This window comes from Lolium rigidum, chromosome 2 (genome assembly GCF_022539505.1).
Source record: "Lolium rigidum isolate FL_2022 chromosome 2, APGP_CSIRO_Lrig_0.1, whole genome shotgun sequence".
Taxonomy (NCBI): domain Eukaryota; kingdom Viridiplantae; phylum Streptophyta; class Magnoliopsida; order Poales; family Poaceae; genus Lolium; species Lolium rigidum.
Window position 1 is genome coordinate 248465200 of NC_061509.1, and position 16255 is coordinate 248481454.

The 16255-nt window shown below is 49.3% G+C and overlaps 2 protein-coding genes and 1 pseudogene across 2 annotated transcripts; 1 reads left to right on the forward strand and 2 right to left on the reverse strand.

The window, feature by feature from the left end:
- The first annotated feature begins 829 nt into the window (after positions 1-829).
- On the forward strand, positions 830-1852 carry LOC124690745 (putative cyclin-dependent kinase F-2). Its single transcript, XM_047224089.1, has one exon. It carries the CDS (start codon positions 830-832, stop codon positions 1850-1852), a length of 1023 nt encoding a protein of 340 aa, XP_047080045.1.
- Positions 1853-4584: 2732 nt separating this feature from the next.
- On the reverse strand, positions 4585-5785 carry LOC124690746 (annotated as a pseudogene).
- A 1628-nt stretch (positions 5786-7413) lies between these two features.
- Positions 7414-9603, reverse strand: LOC124688485 (leucine-rich repeat receptor-like protein FASCIATED EAR2; the record flags this gene model as incomplete). The annotated part of the gene is made up of 1 exon (XM_047222157.1): positions 7414-9603. A coding segment is annotated over one exon (1833 nt), but the record flags the coding sequence as incomplete, so codon positions are not given.
- Positions 9604-16255: the final 6652 nt, after the last annotated feature.

Consider the following 16255-nt stretch of genomic DNA (forward strand, 5'->3'; position numbering starts at 1 on the left):
AGGATAATCCTCCTCGCGAAACAACGACAAAAGATCCAAAATCGATCTGGCGAAGCAAGATCTGAAGGCCCATACCTAGAAAATTGTAATCGTTCAACACCACCATTGATGCCGGGAAGAAGATCTCATCGCCGAACGAAAGGCCGAAGATCACTTATTGCAGACGATGCCATCTACATTGAGAAGAAACCAACAAGAAGACAGCTACCAAAATCCTAACATAATCTAATAAAAATAATACTTTTATTGAAAACTACACGCATAGATCGGGTTCTCCACTCCTCCCGACACCAGCGAAGCTGACCGAAAGAGGGGGAACCGATTTATGGAGGAGGATGAACTGGAGGTGGCTAGGGTTACCGTCGGCAGACTCCTTGTCAAAGACGTACATGTATTCAGCTCGGACTTGCATCTTTCCACCTCCAAGACGTATGTGTGCGTCCGTGTTGAATACAACTTGAATCCGGTTCGGACTTGCATGTGGCAAAACGTGTGCCCGCTTTGAAACTAAGCAAACTAGTAGTCTACTGTCTACGGATGGACAACTCATTTTAATCTACTACAGTACTAGTAATATCTTACCTTAATATCTCAAATTCGTCTCTAAAATTCTGGAAAAATTGAAAAAAAAAACCCCACGCAACCTTGACTTTCATCCAATGGTACGCAGTCCTTGTCCCTAGTTGTAATCGGACACGGAATTTGGCAATCTAGGAGTAGCAGCCTGTAAGGGACTGTTATAGTCGGCAACTAGTTATAAAAGCTAAGCCTAAACCTCCTTGATCAATCATACGCACTCCTACCTGGAGTAGCAAAAAGAAGAAAGAAGATGGGATGGTCTTCGGCACCGCGATGCTCGCCTGCCCTAGACGACGACGTCGCCACCGCCGCACCAGAGCTGAGCAAGAACTCCGTTGCAGGAAGCCGCTTCCATCAGCTCGAGCTGCTCGGCGCCGGAACGTTCGGGGTCGTCTACCGGGCGCGGGACCGCCGCACGGGCGAGATCGTGGCCATCAAATGCCTCCGCGCCAACTCCTCCGGCGGCCACAACAACGGCCGCTACTTCTCCGCCTTCGCTAGCGAGGTCAGCGCCCTCGAGAAGTGCAGCGGCCACCCGTCCATCGTGCAGCCGCGCGCCTCCGGCCTCCTCGGCGGCGAGGCCTTCCTCGCCATGGAGTTCGTGGGACCAACACTCAAGCACGTCATCAAGCATGATCGCTTCAGGAGGAGACACACGGAGCTGGAGGTCCGCCTGTTCATGAGGCAACTCCTCGCCGGCGTAAGGCGGATGAACCGCCTCGGGCTCATGCACCGGGACCTCAAGCCGGAGAACGTGCTCGTCGACGCCCGCGGAAGCCTCAAGATATGCGATCTAGGGCTGTCGTGCAGCATGGCCGACGGCCCGCCCTACTCCAACCCCGTCGGGACACCAGGATACCGCGCGCCGGAGATCATCCTCGGGGCCACGGATTACGACGAGCGGGTCGACTCCTGGGCTCTCGGCGTTATCATGGCCGAGCTCCTTGCCGGGAAGCACCCGTTCCATGGGAGCTCGGACGCCGACCACCTCAGCGAGATGTTAGACCTTCTTGGCACGGCGGACATCAAGGAGTGGTCAGGTTACGAAGGCCGGCAGCTGCCCGGTGGAAGCCAACCAGAAAGCTTTCTACGCATCAAGTTCCCCCCTCCAGCGGAGGGCATGGGGATCAGAGGCCCGCCGGCGCTCTCGGATGCCGGTTTCGAGGTCTTGAGCGGCCTTCTGCGATGCAACCCGGACAAGAGGCTCACGGCGGCTCAAGCGCTCCAGCATCGGTGGTTCAAGGAGGCCACCTCTACCATTACAAGGAGATGATCCAGTAACTAATAGTGCACAATGTATTGCTGCCTGCCTGCCTGTAGTAAAGTGCACAATTGTGTTTTAGGATCTGATTTGACTAATCAGATTTGTAAATGTTGTAGTACATGAATGTAATGAATGAATCAGTATGTTGTTTCCCATGATATGCCGTGTTTCTGATTGCATGCGTTTCATCAGCGAGAAGGAGTTAACAAAATAATAATTTTCAGTAGCGGACCATACTTTTTCAAAGAAGTAGTAGCAGAATTCTACTAGCAAAAACTTTTATTACAACTATGACCAGACTGAAGGAGGCCAGATTGTTTCTTTTATTGCAACTGGCGAAGTACGTCCTCATGCTGCCACAGAAACCCTAACTTCTTTGGAACTCATTTTCATTATCATCTCAAATGGTTGTGAAATCTGAGTGCTGACCAGTGCAAAGTTCATACACAACCGAATGTAATTATAATCATTGTACATAACGAAATTCTTACATTCTACATGGGTAATACATTCAATTGATGTGGTAACACAAGTAATATGTGACGCTGCTTCAAGAGTGCGACACATTAGTCACATGCAGTTTTATTTTCTAAAAGGAGTTTTGAGTTTTATTTATTTTGATTTCTAGCATCGATGAACAATTTGTCACAAACAATTAATATATCTTCTATTCAAGTTAGTATGATTGTTTACAAAATGTCAAAATATAAACATATATTATATCGAGAAACTGGTGTTTGGTAGAAGTGAAGATATGCGAACAAGGCTAGTCCTAGTTGGCCTCATTTTTCAATGCGATTCAAATAGAACTCTGAGATCTGATTCAAAGTACAACACAAAATTAAATTAAATCTCTAAAATGCATGGTTCAAACCGTAAAAAAATACTACAACTCTTTTTGAATGGTTCAAAATACAATAAGACGGATGGGTAGTACTTTGTCCATTGGAGGTAGACTGATTAAAATTGATGCTTGCCTATCTAATATTGTTGTATACCAAATGTCTATGAGGCTCCTTCAAAAAACTAATATTGAAAATATTTCAAGATCCATCAGAGCTTTCTTTTGGGCTGGAGCTGCTGATAAATAGAAATATCACTTTGTCAAGTGGAGATGGATTTGTAAACCTAGAAGTAAAGGTGGTCTTGGTGTGAAATATTTGCACAAATTCAACATTAGATTAATGTGCAAGTGGTTGCGGAAATTAGAGAAAGATGAAGGGCCTTGGCAAAATTTTATAAGAAGAAAATATCTGAGAGATGCTGGAATCTATTTTACCAGACACAGGAGTGGGGACTCCCCTCTGTGGTCAGATATGCTGTACTTGTGTGGGAGAAGAATGGTTGTGGGGAATGGATGCAGGACTAGCTTCTGGGGAGATGCTTGGTGTGGCCATTCCCTCTAAAAGATAAGTTCTCTGAAATTTTTGATATTTGCAATGAACAGAATATCACTGTGGCTGCTGCTCTAAACATGGCTGCTGCTGCAAACATGGGATGTAGATTGTCCTTCAAAAGATGGTTGTCTGCTGGGTTAATGGAGCTGTGGTGTGGGCTGGTTAATATCCTCAACCAGGTAACTCTAACAGATGCAATTGACAGACCAATATGGAAATGGACAAAAAATGGCTAGTTTTCTGTCAAAAGTTTGTACAAGCAGTTATGCAGAATTGGTATTGATAGATCTTTCAAACACCTTTAGAAAAGTAGAATTCATTTAAAAATCAAAATATGGTTGTGGCTCATCTGGCACAATGCCATAGCAACAAAAGACAGTCTATTGAAAACCCTACTTGCCATTTTTGCTTTGCCATGAATCTATTCTACACCTTTTTTTCTTTTGTACTGCAGCAAAATACATGTGGAGCATGGTGGGGATGGCTGTGGGAGCCCAAAATCGACCTGGATCCTTTGCACGGTATTTTTGGGGGATGCCACAACACTCCCGCAATGTCCAAATTGCTGGACTGGCGGCGATTTGCTGGGCCATTTGGAAAGCTCGTAATAAAGCATGCTTTGAAAAGATTTTCTCTAAAAATCTTGTTGAGCTAATCTATCACTTTTGGGCAGGATCTCATGTTGCAGCTGAAGTCTCTCAGCTGAGACAAGGTGTTGAAGCTCTACTTGATCTTGCTGTTGGCGCTACCAACAGGAGAACATGAGATACTGGTGCAAGCAACGTCCCTCGCCTGGCGGCTCGACCTGATGGCGATATGGAGATTGATGGAGAAGACTCTGAAGACGCTGATAACCTTGATGAGAAAAAAATTGATGTCCTGGCGACAGCGGTCCTTCGATTTGATGTTGTTGTGTGATAAAGTGTTGAGATAAACTTCCATTTGCTGTATGCTGCTGTCCGTTTCATCGAAACGCCCCTTTTGGTAGCTGTTAGAAACTCCTAGTTTGTCTCTTGCCATCGAACACTAGCTGTTAGAGATGCGGTGATCACCTCCATTTCCTTTTGTTTTGTAAGCTTTTGCCGCTAGATGTTCTCCAGTGGATGTGGAGCTGTACATAGTGTAGGGAGAAAAAAACCTGCCGCTGTTTTTCGTTATCCCCCAATAATGAAAATCGATCCCGGTGGTGGGTAGCTTGGAAAAAAAAATACAATAAGACGGACATACATGTGGTTTCTACGGCCGCACAGTTGATCATCCGAAACAAAAACTCAGAAAAAACATGGAGAAATCGTTGTCGCTGCCGTCAGGCTTTTGTCCTCCGGCACGGTCCCGGCGAATGCCTCACACACGACCTTCTCGACGGTCGAGCATCTCGGCCTTTTGCCCCAAGCCTGCACCGCCGTCGTCCGACGTCGGGATGAACGGAGGTCGTGCCACGTCGAGGGCGTGGTCCCAGCGCACGCCACGGAAGAAGGCCGCCTCACGCCGCGGTCGCCGAGCCGCTTGCCGGGGTCCTTCTCCAGGAGCCCCGTGATGAGGTTGCGCAGCGGCGTCGGCTGGCCCGGCAGCTCGGGCCGGGCAGTGAGCACGCGGCGAAACGTCTCCCGCCGGCTCCTGCCCCGGAACGGTGTGCGCCCGTACAACATCTCGTAGAGAGCCACCCCGAGGCCCCACCAGTCCACCGCGTAGTCGTGCCCGCTCCCGGACACGACCTCGGGCGCCACGTAGTACTCCGTCCCGACGAACGAGTTCGACTTCGCAGGCATCGTGGACCGGGAGAGGAGCAGCAGGAGGACGACGAGGCGGGAGAGGCCCTCTTGGAGGTGGAGGACGATAGCGATGACTCCGGCGAGGCTGCGCGACGGGAGGAAATCAAGTGTTCGATGACCCGTGGGTTGTTGTTCTTGTGCTTGCAACGGTGTGAGGAATTGGGCGAAAGCGAGCTAGCGGGAGATGGAGAAGCGGTTTCATTGGGTGGCGGGGTGAGGCTGGTGGAGAGGTCGAAGTCGACGAGCATGATGTGGCCGGAGCCCTGGATGAGGACATTGTCCGGTTTGAGGTCGCGGTACACGACGCCGAGGCTATGAAGGTGCTCGAGCACCAGCACCAGCTCGGCAGCGTAGAAGCAGATGGAGGCGTCGGAGAAGGCCTGCCCGGCCTGGCGCCGGTGGAGGGAGTTCAGGTCCCCACCGGCGCAGCAGTCGATGGCGAAGCCAACGACGGTGTCGGTGGCCATGATGCCGCGGAGCGAGGGGAGGAGCGGGTGGCGGAGCGCGAGCAGGATGTCACGCTCAAACCAGACCCTCCGGAGGCCGTCGCCACCCACCGCAGTGGCCTTGTGGCGCACGGCGGCGCGGGACATGGCCTTGAGGGCCATATGCTGGTCGCCGAGGCAGCCCTCGCCTGTGGCTGAGGCAGAGGCGACGGGCACAACGTCGAAGACCATGCCTCCGGCACCGTGGCCAAGCACCGAGAGGGCCTTGAGGTCTGGCAGGCTCAGCTGCGGTGGGAGCGGGGAGGGCAAGGGCGCCGTGCTCACCATGGCAGACTGGCAGTCGACGGCGAGGAGCAGAGCTGAATCAAGAAGCGTGGGCATTTATCGGACAGGGGCGCGACGGAGATGTTAGTGTCCGGGTTTGCGCTTCTGCAGTTATTAAACAAGATCACTGCTGTGGCCGTGTGGCGTACCCTCTAGAAAATCCGTTGCTTCAGTTCACGAGCGATGAGACCCTGATGAAGATTTCTGATCGCTTTCGGAGCTCTATCTCCGAGCGTCCTCCCTTCCATACGAGATGGCAAGCAGAACACGCCAGCGCGGCCCGCTCGGTCACGCGTGATATGTGCTTCGCCGGCCGGCCAGCCCGAGACCACCTCCTTTCTTCCGTCTGCGAGCAACGCGGCACGCTCTGCCCGTGTGCAAACACCTTTGTATACCTAATTTGTGAAACCCATCATCGACTCAATTTGCTGATATCCACTCTGTTCTTTCCAAGGGGCTTCCTCAAAGCTACTAGTTTGGAACTGGATTCTTCCCAAACCTATTTCAGCACAATCTCGTCGGCGCAAGTGGCAAGTGGATGGTTGCTGTTGCTGGTTCCGACCCCCGGACGCGAGCAAGAATCAGCATTGGTTCATCACAGCGTCGGGCCAATAATTCAGAAATCAGTTGCGGCGAAAACGTAGTATGTTCAGAAACCAGAGCAGCCGCCGCCAGTCTCTTTTAGGGTCCCTACATCAGTTGATAAACAAGCTAAACAATCTTCAACAAATCTTTAATCAGTTCGTGCGCAAGAATATATAGATTGCTGTGCATTGCTTATTTCTTCAGGCAAAGATTATTTTTTCACAGAAAAATGAAAAAAAAAAACGGCATTGGAACTGGCTCATGGCAAGTAGTACTAATAGTGCGAATAATTGTTCAGATACCAGAACAGAAATTGTCAGTGTCACACAATGCTAGGATGAGAAAAGGGGACTTGAAAGATGAAACCTTGCATGTTTTAGCGGTTGCATGAGCCCTGAAGAATTCTACCAAAAGGAACAAAGAGTAAGATACAAAAACCACATACCTCTTTTTATTCCAGGTATACATCCCGGTCCAGGTGTGTATAAGAAGCAATGAATGAAGCTAATTTGCAAGGAAAGGTCGCGCCACAAGAAAATTCTGTGGTTCACACTGCGACAATGGTGGCAGCAAGTTCAGGCAAAGTAGATGTGGATGAAAAAAGAACCTGATTCCATACAAGCACTTATTGACTCTATCCAGGATTTTTCTCATTCTTTCGAAAAAGGCGGATGATGCTGATTCCAGCATTCTGCTCCTTTAAGAATGAAGAATCCGAGTGACGACTGCAGTAACAATCCACAAGCTGCAATTGCAGATACACAGTCAAGTTAGTTTGCTTTTACCTCTATTGCTCTAAAAGTAGGATCGCTTACCATGCCAGCTGATATAGAATGGTTGCTGCCTCCCTGGTAACTATCACGTGATAGTCAAAATACAAATACTACTACTGTACAATGCATTGAGGTCTAAGGTCAACAGATATATAGATCAATGATCTGCAGTCATATTGACGAAGCATCTAAAGGTTGCCACAAGATTAAAGTCAAGAGCAATTATGATCTGGACAAGAATTCATAATTTACTACTCAAAGCTGCACCGGACATGAGAAAATCGATACATGGTATTTACATCTGAAACTACTTATGGTACAACATTCTTCCGTTTGTGGCTGTCTACATCCTCCATAACAGGACTTGTTGATCTCAACTAGAAACTGGCACCCAACCCTCTGAAATGGCAAGATTACAGCCAGCAAATGCTTCGCAAGGATGCAAATACACCGGAAACGGATTTAGATGCCCCTACACAACAACACTAGGCCAACACTCGTCGTAATGCCTGATCAGTAGAACAAGCTAGCAAACATCCTTCAGTAAAGATTAGCTGCACACTAAACCACTCAAACTTAACACAGATTGTGGTATTTACATAACTTACTGCACTAACATCCCTCCAAATGTTAATAGTCTATCCTCACAGGCCGAAACACGAAGCTCCTAGCCTTGGGGGAGGATAGCAAGGTTACCATCGACACAAAGAAGCTAGTCATCGTGCTGATACAGAATGCCCCAGGTGACACCCATCCATCCTCTCCATGCCAGCCACCGAGCCAGCCATGACGATTACCTCCTGACATTTCCCCTTCCGTCGTTCCTGCATCTGCAGCGCACCCTTCCCCATTGCATATCCCAGGGTTTCCTGCCAGTGCTCCTGGGAATTTCCGCAACCCACCGGTTGTTGGCATAGGCCCAGATAGGCTATTGTAAGAGAGGTTAAGCGCCTCGAGCTCGGTCATGGCAGCAATTGCAGGAGGCACCTCCCCTGACAGCCCATTGTGTGAGAAGTCCAGCGTCCGCAGCCTCCCCATCCCCCCAAGACCTGCAGGAATCTTCCCAGCTAAGGAATTACAGGAGAGATTCAAATACTCCAATCCCTTCATTGCAACCAGCCCTTCAGGTATCTCTCCATGGAGCATATTGGTCGACAAATCAATCCCAGGAGCTGCCCGAAGCTCATAACCCAGCTCCAGCTGCTGGCCCGTGGCATCTACAGAGGCTGACACAAACAGCTGAGGTGAAATCATACCACCAGATGGAATCCCCTGAGGAACACCTCCTGCGCCATTAAGCACAGAGCTCGCATTGAAACCGCCATCAGGGATGAAGCCCTCAAACCTGTTGCCAGACAAATCAAGCCACTGGAGAAGCGGGAACGAGAACATCCAGTCCGGGAGCTGGCCGGAGAGCTGGTTATGCGCCAGCGAGAGGGACCGCAGGCTCTGCCACTTCGCCACAGCCCCGCTGAGGTCCCCGGTGATCTGGTTTCCCGACAGGATAACGACCTCGAGAGACCGGCACCCAGCCAGCGGCAGCGGGATGTCGCCGGATATCCGGTTGTTGGACAAATCGAGAACCTTGAGGCTGTCGAGCGCATCGAGCTCCGGCCGCAGCGCCCCGGAGAGCTGGTTGCCCCCGAGACGCAGGTAGAGGAGCTGGAAGCAGCCGGCGAGCCCCGCGGGCACCGCGCCGGAGAGCCGGTTGTTCGACAAATCCAGCGCCTGCAGGTAGGTGAGGTTCCCGATCCCGCACGGGATCTCCCCGGAGAGCCGGTTGCCCGCGAGGAAGAGGCCCTGCAGGGTGCGTATCTGGGTTACCGCCGCGGGGATCTCGCCGGAGAAGCGGTTGTGGGAGAGGTCGAGGAGGAGGAGGCCCGACGCGGCGGGGTCGGCGATGATGAGGGGAGGGATGGCGCCGGAGAGGGCGTTGCGGGAGATGTCGAGGGTGAGGAGGTGTGAGGAGAAGGAGAACCACGGGGAGAGCGGGGCGCGGAGGGAGTTGGCGGAGAGGTTGAGGGTGCGGAGGGACTGGAGCGAGGCCGGGAGGCAGGTCGGGACGGCCCCCGAGAGCGCGTTGCGGGAGAGGTCGAGGAGGAGGAGCGAGCGCGGGAGCGTGCAGGGGAGCGAGCCGGAGAGGGCGTTGGCGGAGAGGTCGAGCTCCCGGAGGCGGCGCAGGAGGGAGAGCGGCGGGGATGGGAGAGGGCCGGAGAGGTTGAGGCCCGGGAGCGCGAGCGCCGCGACGGAGGGCGGGCCGGCGGCGGCGGGTGGGTGGAGCGAGACGCCGAGCCAGGACGCGGAGAGCGGGCCGTGCCAGGAGGAGAGCGCGGCGCGGGAGGGCGCCGGGAGGGACGCGCGGAAGGCGAGGAGCGCCGCGCGGTCGGTGGAGGCGGATGCCGCGGGGCGCGGCGCGGCGGCGGCGAGGAGCAGGAGGAAGAGGGCGAGGAGGGCCGGCATGGTGGTGGCCGGCTAGGGTTTTGCGGGGTTTGGGCGCGGCCGGCGTGGGAGGTGGTGGTGGGTAGCCGGGTAGGGAGTGTGGATGAGTGAGAGTGGAGCGAGGTGATTGTGCGTGCGGTAATTTGGAGGAGGGAAATGGTGGCGACGGAGAAGAAGTCAATTTGGTGGTTTTCTCGAGCCGGAATGGACGGGAGGGCGATCGGCGAATGTCGGGTGCTTGGTGCGGCTCGGCTGCGGGGATACTTTCGGCGTTGGTGGGTAAACTAATTCCGCAAAAAAAAAATTAAAAAAATTCCCCAAAACTGTAAAAACTAAAATTTCCGCAAAACTGGCCGGCGATTCGAATTGCAAGTACATGTCGGGCATGTATAATGATAGAGAAGCCACGTTTTCTTTTAGTTTTCAACGTTATCTAGAGAAAGCCGTAAACATAAGTCATGTAATGCATTATCTCCTATTGTTATCCTAACAATTAATAATAAATAATTAATTTTTAGTAAGATATTAATATGCTAAGGAAAGACATATTGTACAACACATAAAATAGCATTCTCTTATTTTTTTTAAGAGATGACATCTTAGCTGAGAATGCATCCTTCTCTTTTTTATTTTTCTCTCCTCCAACTAAGCAAAAATACATGCATTTCTAGTCAAATTAGTCTCGTGTGCAAATAAATCGCATGTGAAAAACTAAGCCTAGGATAACCAATCTATGATTAAATGGTGTTATTCTAAGTAGTATCATGCGTGACATATTGGCAATCACCTCACCGTCACTAATCCACTCTTCATGTCACTAGCCAAACCAGAGTTCAAAACCTAGGTTTAACACTTTAGTATCTCATAAAGATGAAATATTTTTCTGTGGGAGTAAGCGTTTCGTTGAGTGAGGCGTCTATGGTGATTTCCCCAATCTTAAGACCCCCGAATTAGTTTTTCGGATTCAATCTCTCGAAGGTGCTCATAGGGTAGGATATGCGTGTAGTATACCTGGCCCGAGTGGCCCGGCCCGACTACAGCTAAAATCGTGTTTTCCCTACGTCTTAAGCCCGGCCTGGGCCGACCATTAGGCTCAAAATCTTGGCCCAGCCCGACTACGACTAAAATCGTGTTTTCCCTACGCCTAAAGCCCGGTCTGGCCCGACCATCGGGCTCAAAATCTTAGCCCGAGCACGGCCCAACATACAATGTTGGCGCGGCCCGGGGCCGGGCCGGGCTGCCCATACCTAGCTGCAGCGTGGAGGGGTGATTGCATAGATGTATGCAGTGGCGGAGCGATTGACCGCCAAATTAATTTTTCATGCTAAATTTGCTGTAATTTCATTTATAACATCGTGATATGATTTATGCTTTAAAATTCACTTGCTTTCTTGATTGTAGGAATTCACATACTACTTCAATCTACGAAAAAGTACGGAGTATATGTTAGCTTTTGTTCTAAGTTATATTTTAATTACATTTGAACAACTTCTAAGAAAAATAGCAATATTTACGATACTAAATTAGTATCACTACATCTTGAATATACTAATTTGGTGTCACATATTTTGATATTTTTATATGAAGTTGGTGAAATATTAAATGTTTCATTTTTTCGAAGGTTTTTTATTTATTTATTAGGACAATAACTAAAGTATACAACCTGGCCCATACTCGCCGAGCCAGGCCCAGGCGTGCCCTTCCCACGTCGGCCGAGCAGGTCCATACTCAATTTTCGGGTCCTCCTCCCTACCGCTCGCGCGCCCCCTATCGGGTCCTCCTCCCTGGCGCCCGCGCGCCTCCTATCTCTCCTTTCGCACAGGATCATCATCACGATGGGCTTTCGATCGGCGGCCGGCCCATAATATTCCCCCGATCGTTTCTTTCGTGTATGGTTCGGTTTTGGGTTGCGCTGGTTCGGGTCAGCGTACGGCCGGCAAGCTACTTCTTGGATTCCATCGTTCGTTAGGATTTCTCGTACAGGAGTTCAGGAGAGATCGGTATATAAGCTGGTGGAATTCCCTGTCAGCTTCCGATGTGGGACTAAAACTAAGGGCAGTGCTGAAAATCCGCCGGAGGCAAAAGCACCGACGTTGGCCTTGCCTCGTAGCACCCGCCATAGGCAGTCGCGGCACCCATGGCCTCCTTCCCCGACAACGGCGGGGCGCCGAGGGAGCTGGTGTTACGGGCCTCCGCCGCGGCCTCCATCTCCGGCGACGGCGGGGTGCCGAGGTGGGGTTACGGGCCTCTGCTGCGGCCTCCATCTCATGCGACGGCGAGCGCCGGGGGAACTAAGGCTTCGGTCTCCGCCATCGCCTTAATCCTGCGCGGGAGGTTAGCCATGGTGGGCGCGCGGTAGGCTGGGCATGGCAGCAGGAGGTTGACCATGGCTGCCGTTGTGTAGTCGAGGATGAAGAAGAGAAATTGGGGGACGGGACCAGAGGAACGAGTGGCTGAGAACGACGGGGGTGAATAGGTAAGGTTTAGGTGGAGTCCTCCGTAGACGCGTGGGTACGATAGAGATCGCACGACGCTCCACCCGGAGGCTCCGTCGCTCCCAGCCTCCGGAGGAAAAGAATCGTTTTCTAAAAATAAGCTAGCGAACGGGCAAAGCGTACGTACTGACCCGGCCGGCCGTGCTGGCTAAGCAAGTTAATACTTCCTCATCACACTGCCGCTGATTAAGTCACTCCAGCTGCAGCTTGCTCGTTCATATCTGATAGAGATAAACGCATGTACACTTTGCCGATACACGGAAATACTTGCTAACTAACGTGGATAGCTAGCTAGGCTCATCTGAATGAAATGGAAAAAATACAAAACCGAGTAGGACCGACATAAAACAGAAAAAAATGAACCCACAAGTCTCGATTAAATATTGTTCAACACAAGAATCTCATGGAACAAACATATTTTGTCTGAAAATAAAAAAATCTAGTCTACTCAGAGGATAAAAATATTGCGTATGAGAAATAAAATACTCCCTCCGATTCATATTAATTGACTTCAATATGGATGTATCTAGAACTAGAATATGTCTAGATACATCCATATTATAGTCAATTAATATGGACCGGAGGGAGTATCATCTACTTCAGGGAACAAGAATATTGTTTTTGTGGAACACATCTTTTTTGGTAGGGAACAAAAATATTGCTCGAGGGAACACATCTCCTCTAGTCGGGAACAAAATCTTTTCTACTCGGGAACAATAATATTACGTTCAAGGAACACATCTCGTCTACCTGGGGAACAATAATATTGGGTCCGAAGAACACATCTCGTCTACCCAGGAAACAATAATATTGCGTCTTAGGAACACATCATCTCCTCTAGTCGGGAACACATCTCGTCTACCTTTTATAAGGAGGAACAAGTTGGGGGTATGTCAGGCACAACCCCATAGATTATGAGGAACAAGAATATTACGTCCGAGAAACACTTATCCTCTAGTCAAGAACAAGAGTATTGCGTTCGAGTAACACATCTCGTCTACCCAGAGAACAATAGCCTACACGGAGGGGAACAATAGCATAGATGAAGGGAAACAACTGCCTGAACGGAGTGGAACAACAACCTGGATGGCGGGGAACAACAGGCTGGGCAGATGGGAACATGGGCCTAGACGGTGGGGAACAACAACGTAGACAACATCGAACAAGAGCTTAGATGGAGAGGAACAACAGGACAAAGGGGAGCACTTGCCTAGACGATGGTGAACAGTAGCCGGGACGGAGGGGAACAACAACCTAGACGGCGAGGAACAATAACCTAAATGGAGCGGAACAACATCCTGAACAACGAGGAACAGCAAGTTGGACGAAGGGGAACAACAACCTAGACGGCGAGGAACAATAACCTAAATGGAGCGGAACAACATCCTGAACAACGAGGAACAGCAAGTTGGACGAAGGGGAACAACAACCTAGACGGCGAGGAACAATAACCTAAATGGAGCGGAACAACATCCTGAACAACGAGGAACAACAAGTTGGACGAAGGGGAACAACAACCTGGATCGAGGAGAACAATAACCTAGACGGTGGAAACAACAACCTAGATAGAGGGGAACAACAACGTAAATGGTGAGGAAACAAGAGCCTAGACCGAGGGGAACACATGACAGAGGGGAACAACAGCCTAGATAGTGGGGAACTACGGCTTAGACTGTGAGGAACAACAACCTAAACGGTAGGGAACAACAACCTAAACATAGGGGAACAACAAATGTGAGAAAGAAGCATATATGGAAAAAAATAGAATAGATGAAGGGGAACAACTGCCTAAATAGAGGGGAACTATAACCTTGACGGAGGGGAACAACGATCTGGATGGACGGGAACAACATCCTATACAGTGGAAAACAAACAGCGTAGATGGTGGGGAACAACAACGCAGACTTTCAGGAACAACAACGTAAACGGTGAGAAAGAAGAGCCTAGGCAGTGGGGAACAAGATCCTAAACGAAACGAAATAAAAGTGTAGATACAAAAAAAAAACTACCTGAACAGAGGGGAACAACAGGAAAGAAAAAAAGAGTAAACCTAATAAAAATCCTACTAAAAATTAGAAATAATAAAAATAAATATGAAATATGTAATGGAAAAATAAAAGAATGCAAGAAATAAGAAATAAGAAAGCCATACGTGTGAAAAGGAATGTATGAAAAAAGAAGGATACTAGAAAAAAGCATATATGAAAGGAAAAAAGTCCTATCAAAAGATAAATACAAACGGGAAAGAGATGCTCAGCTCACGAGAAAGAGTCAATGCTAGTTACTACCTACGTTAGTAACTACCCCCACCACATGTATGTTTTCCTGGAGGTTTTTACATCTTGCTTCAAATAAATAACACCAGTGCGATGTACTAAACATAACTCCGTAATAGCCCAGCGGTAGTGGCTGCTGTACCAAATTATCCGCCTGGGCTCGATTCCCCGTCTTCCTTTGTTTGCTCGGCTTTTTACCTCTTACGCTCCACATATGAGCCGGCCCACGAAGACGCGCCCTTCAGCGAAACGAAGACTCCGCGGCGCGCGCGCGCTAGCGAGTCTTTTCCCCCCTATCTGTTGTATCGCTCAAGGATTAGTGAGACAGGCCTTTATTTGGCGGCCCATCAATGACGTTGCCTTGGGCTTTCAAGCCTTTCATAGCGCTGTCTACCAGCTGGAATCACGATGACGCCTGGTTGTCCACTACGACCTCGCGCGGGTATTTAAACCGGTGATTTCCTTCTTCGGTCCCCGAGGTGGGACTAAAAAACAAGGTGTGCGTATGTTACGACTACAGCTGCACTGTTTAATCCCCTGTGTTGTCGCATAGCCTGGCTCGGCACAACGTGGGTTATCAAATAGTGAGCTGCCGATGCCGTGATGCGTAAAGATCCTAGCTAGGCTGCTACGGCGTGTGAGTGCGGCGTGACGAGTGAGGCACATGAAAAAATCTTTTAAGAAAAATTGCAGCTAGCGTGTCGGTAGCTACGTGCCTACTCGTTTTTTGAGTGCGTACGTTGGGTGTTCAGCTCACAGTAGCCTTGCCTCACGTAGCTAGCTAGCTAGGTTGCTTTGTTTTCTTTCCTTTCATTCACGTGGCTAGCTTAGGGTCACTATATTTATTAACAAATAAAAAACAGAGGAAGCTAGCTGATTTCTATCTTGACATGTACCTAGACGAAAACGCAGGGAAACAACAAGTGCGGACCAACTATCTACACAGCAGGGAATAACTATCTACACAACAGAGAACAACTATCTACGCCGCGGGGAACAACTATCTACACGACAGAGAACAACTATCTACACCACGGGGAACAACTATCTACACGGCAGGGAACAACTATCTACACCGCGGGGAACAACTATCTACACGACAGGGAACAACTATCTACACCGCGAGGAACAACTATCTACACGACAGGGAACAACTATCTACACGGCGGGGAACAACTATCTACACGACAGGGAACAACTATCTACAGCGCGAGGAACAACTATCTACACGGTGGGGAACAACTATCTACACGACGGGGAACAACTATCTACACGACAGGGAACAACTATCTACACGACGGGGAACAACTATCTACACCGCGGGGAACAACTATCTACACGGTAGGGAACAACTATCTACACGGCGGGGAACAACTATCTACACGGCGGGGAACAACTATCTACACCGCGGGGAACAACTATCTACACCGCGTGGAACAACTATCTACACAGCAGGGAACAACTATCTACACAGCAGGGAATAACTATCTACACCGCGGGGAACAACTATCTACACGACAGGGAACAACTATCTACACGGCAGGAAACAACTACATCAGCAAAACTAGGAACAATTTGAACGATGAGGAACAACTATATCTCGGCTAAATAGGAAATGAAAATATACTGTTCGAGAAACATACCCGGTATATGTAGGGAACAAATCCGCAATGTAAGAAAAAAGATTGGAAACAATGAAATAAAAAATTTAAATAATAGGAAATATATAAACATAGGTTTGAAAGATAATACAAATAAAGAAAAGAAAAAAAATAAAAATAGAAGCTATGAGAAAACATAACAATAGAAAAATACTAGTCAAACCGATTAAACATGTAAAAGAACAAATAAAGTAGAAAAAAGGTTAAAGAAAAAATAGAAAGAAAAAAACGAGTAAAAGAAACA

Bases quoted from the DNA above. Each gene is read 5' to 3' on its own strand.
- LOC124690745 (XM_047224089.1), top strand. From the start codon at position 830: ATGGGATGGTCTTCGGCACCGCGATGCTCGCCTGCCCTAGACGACGAC.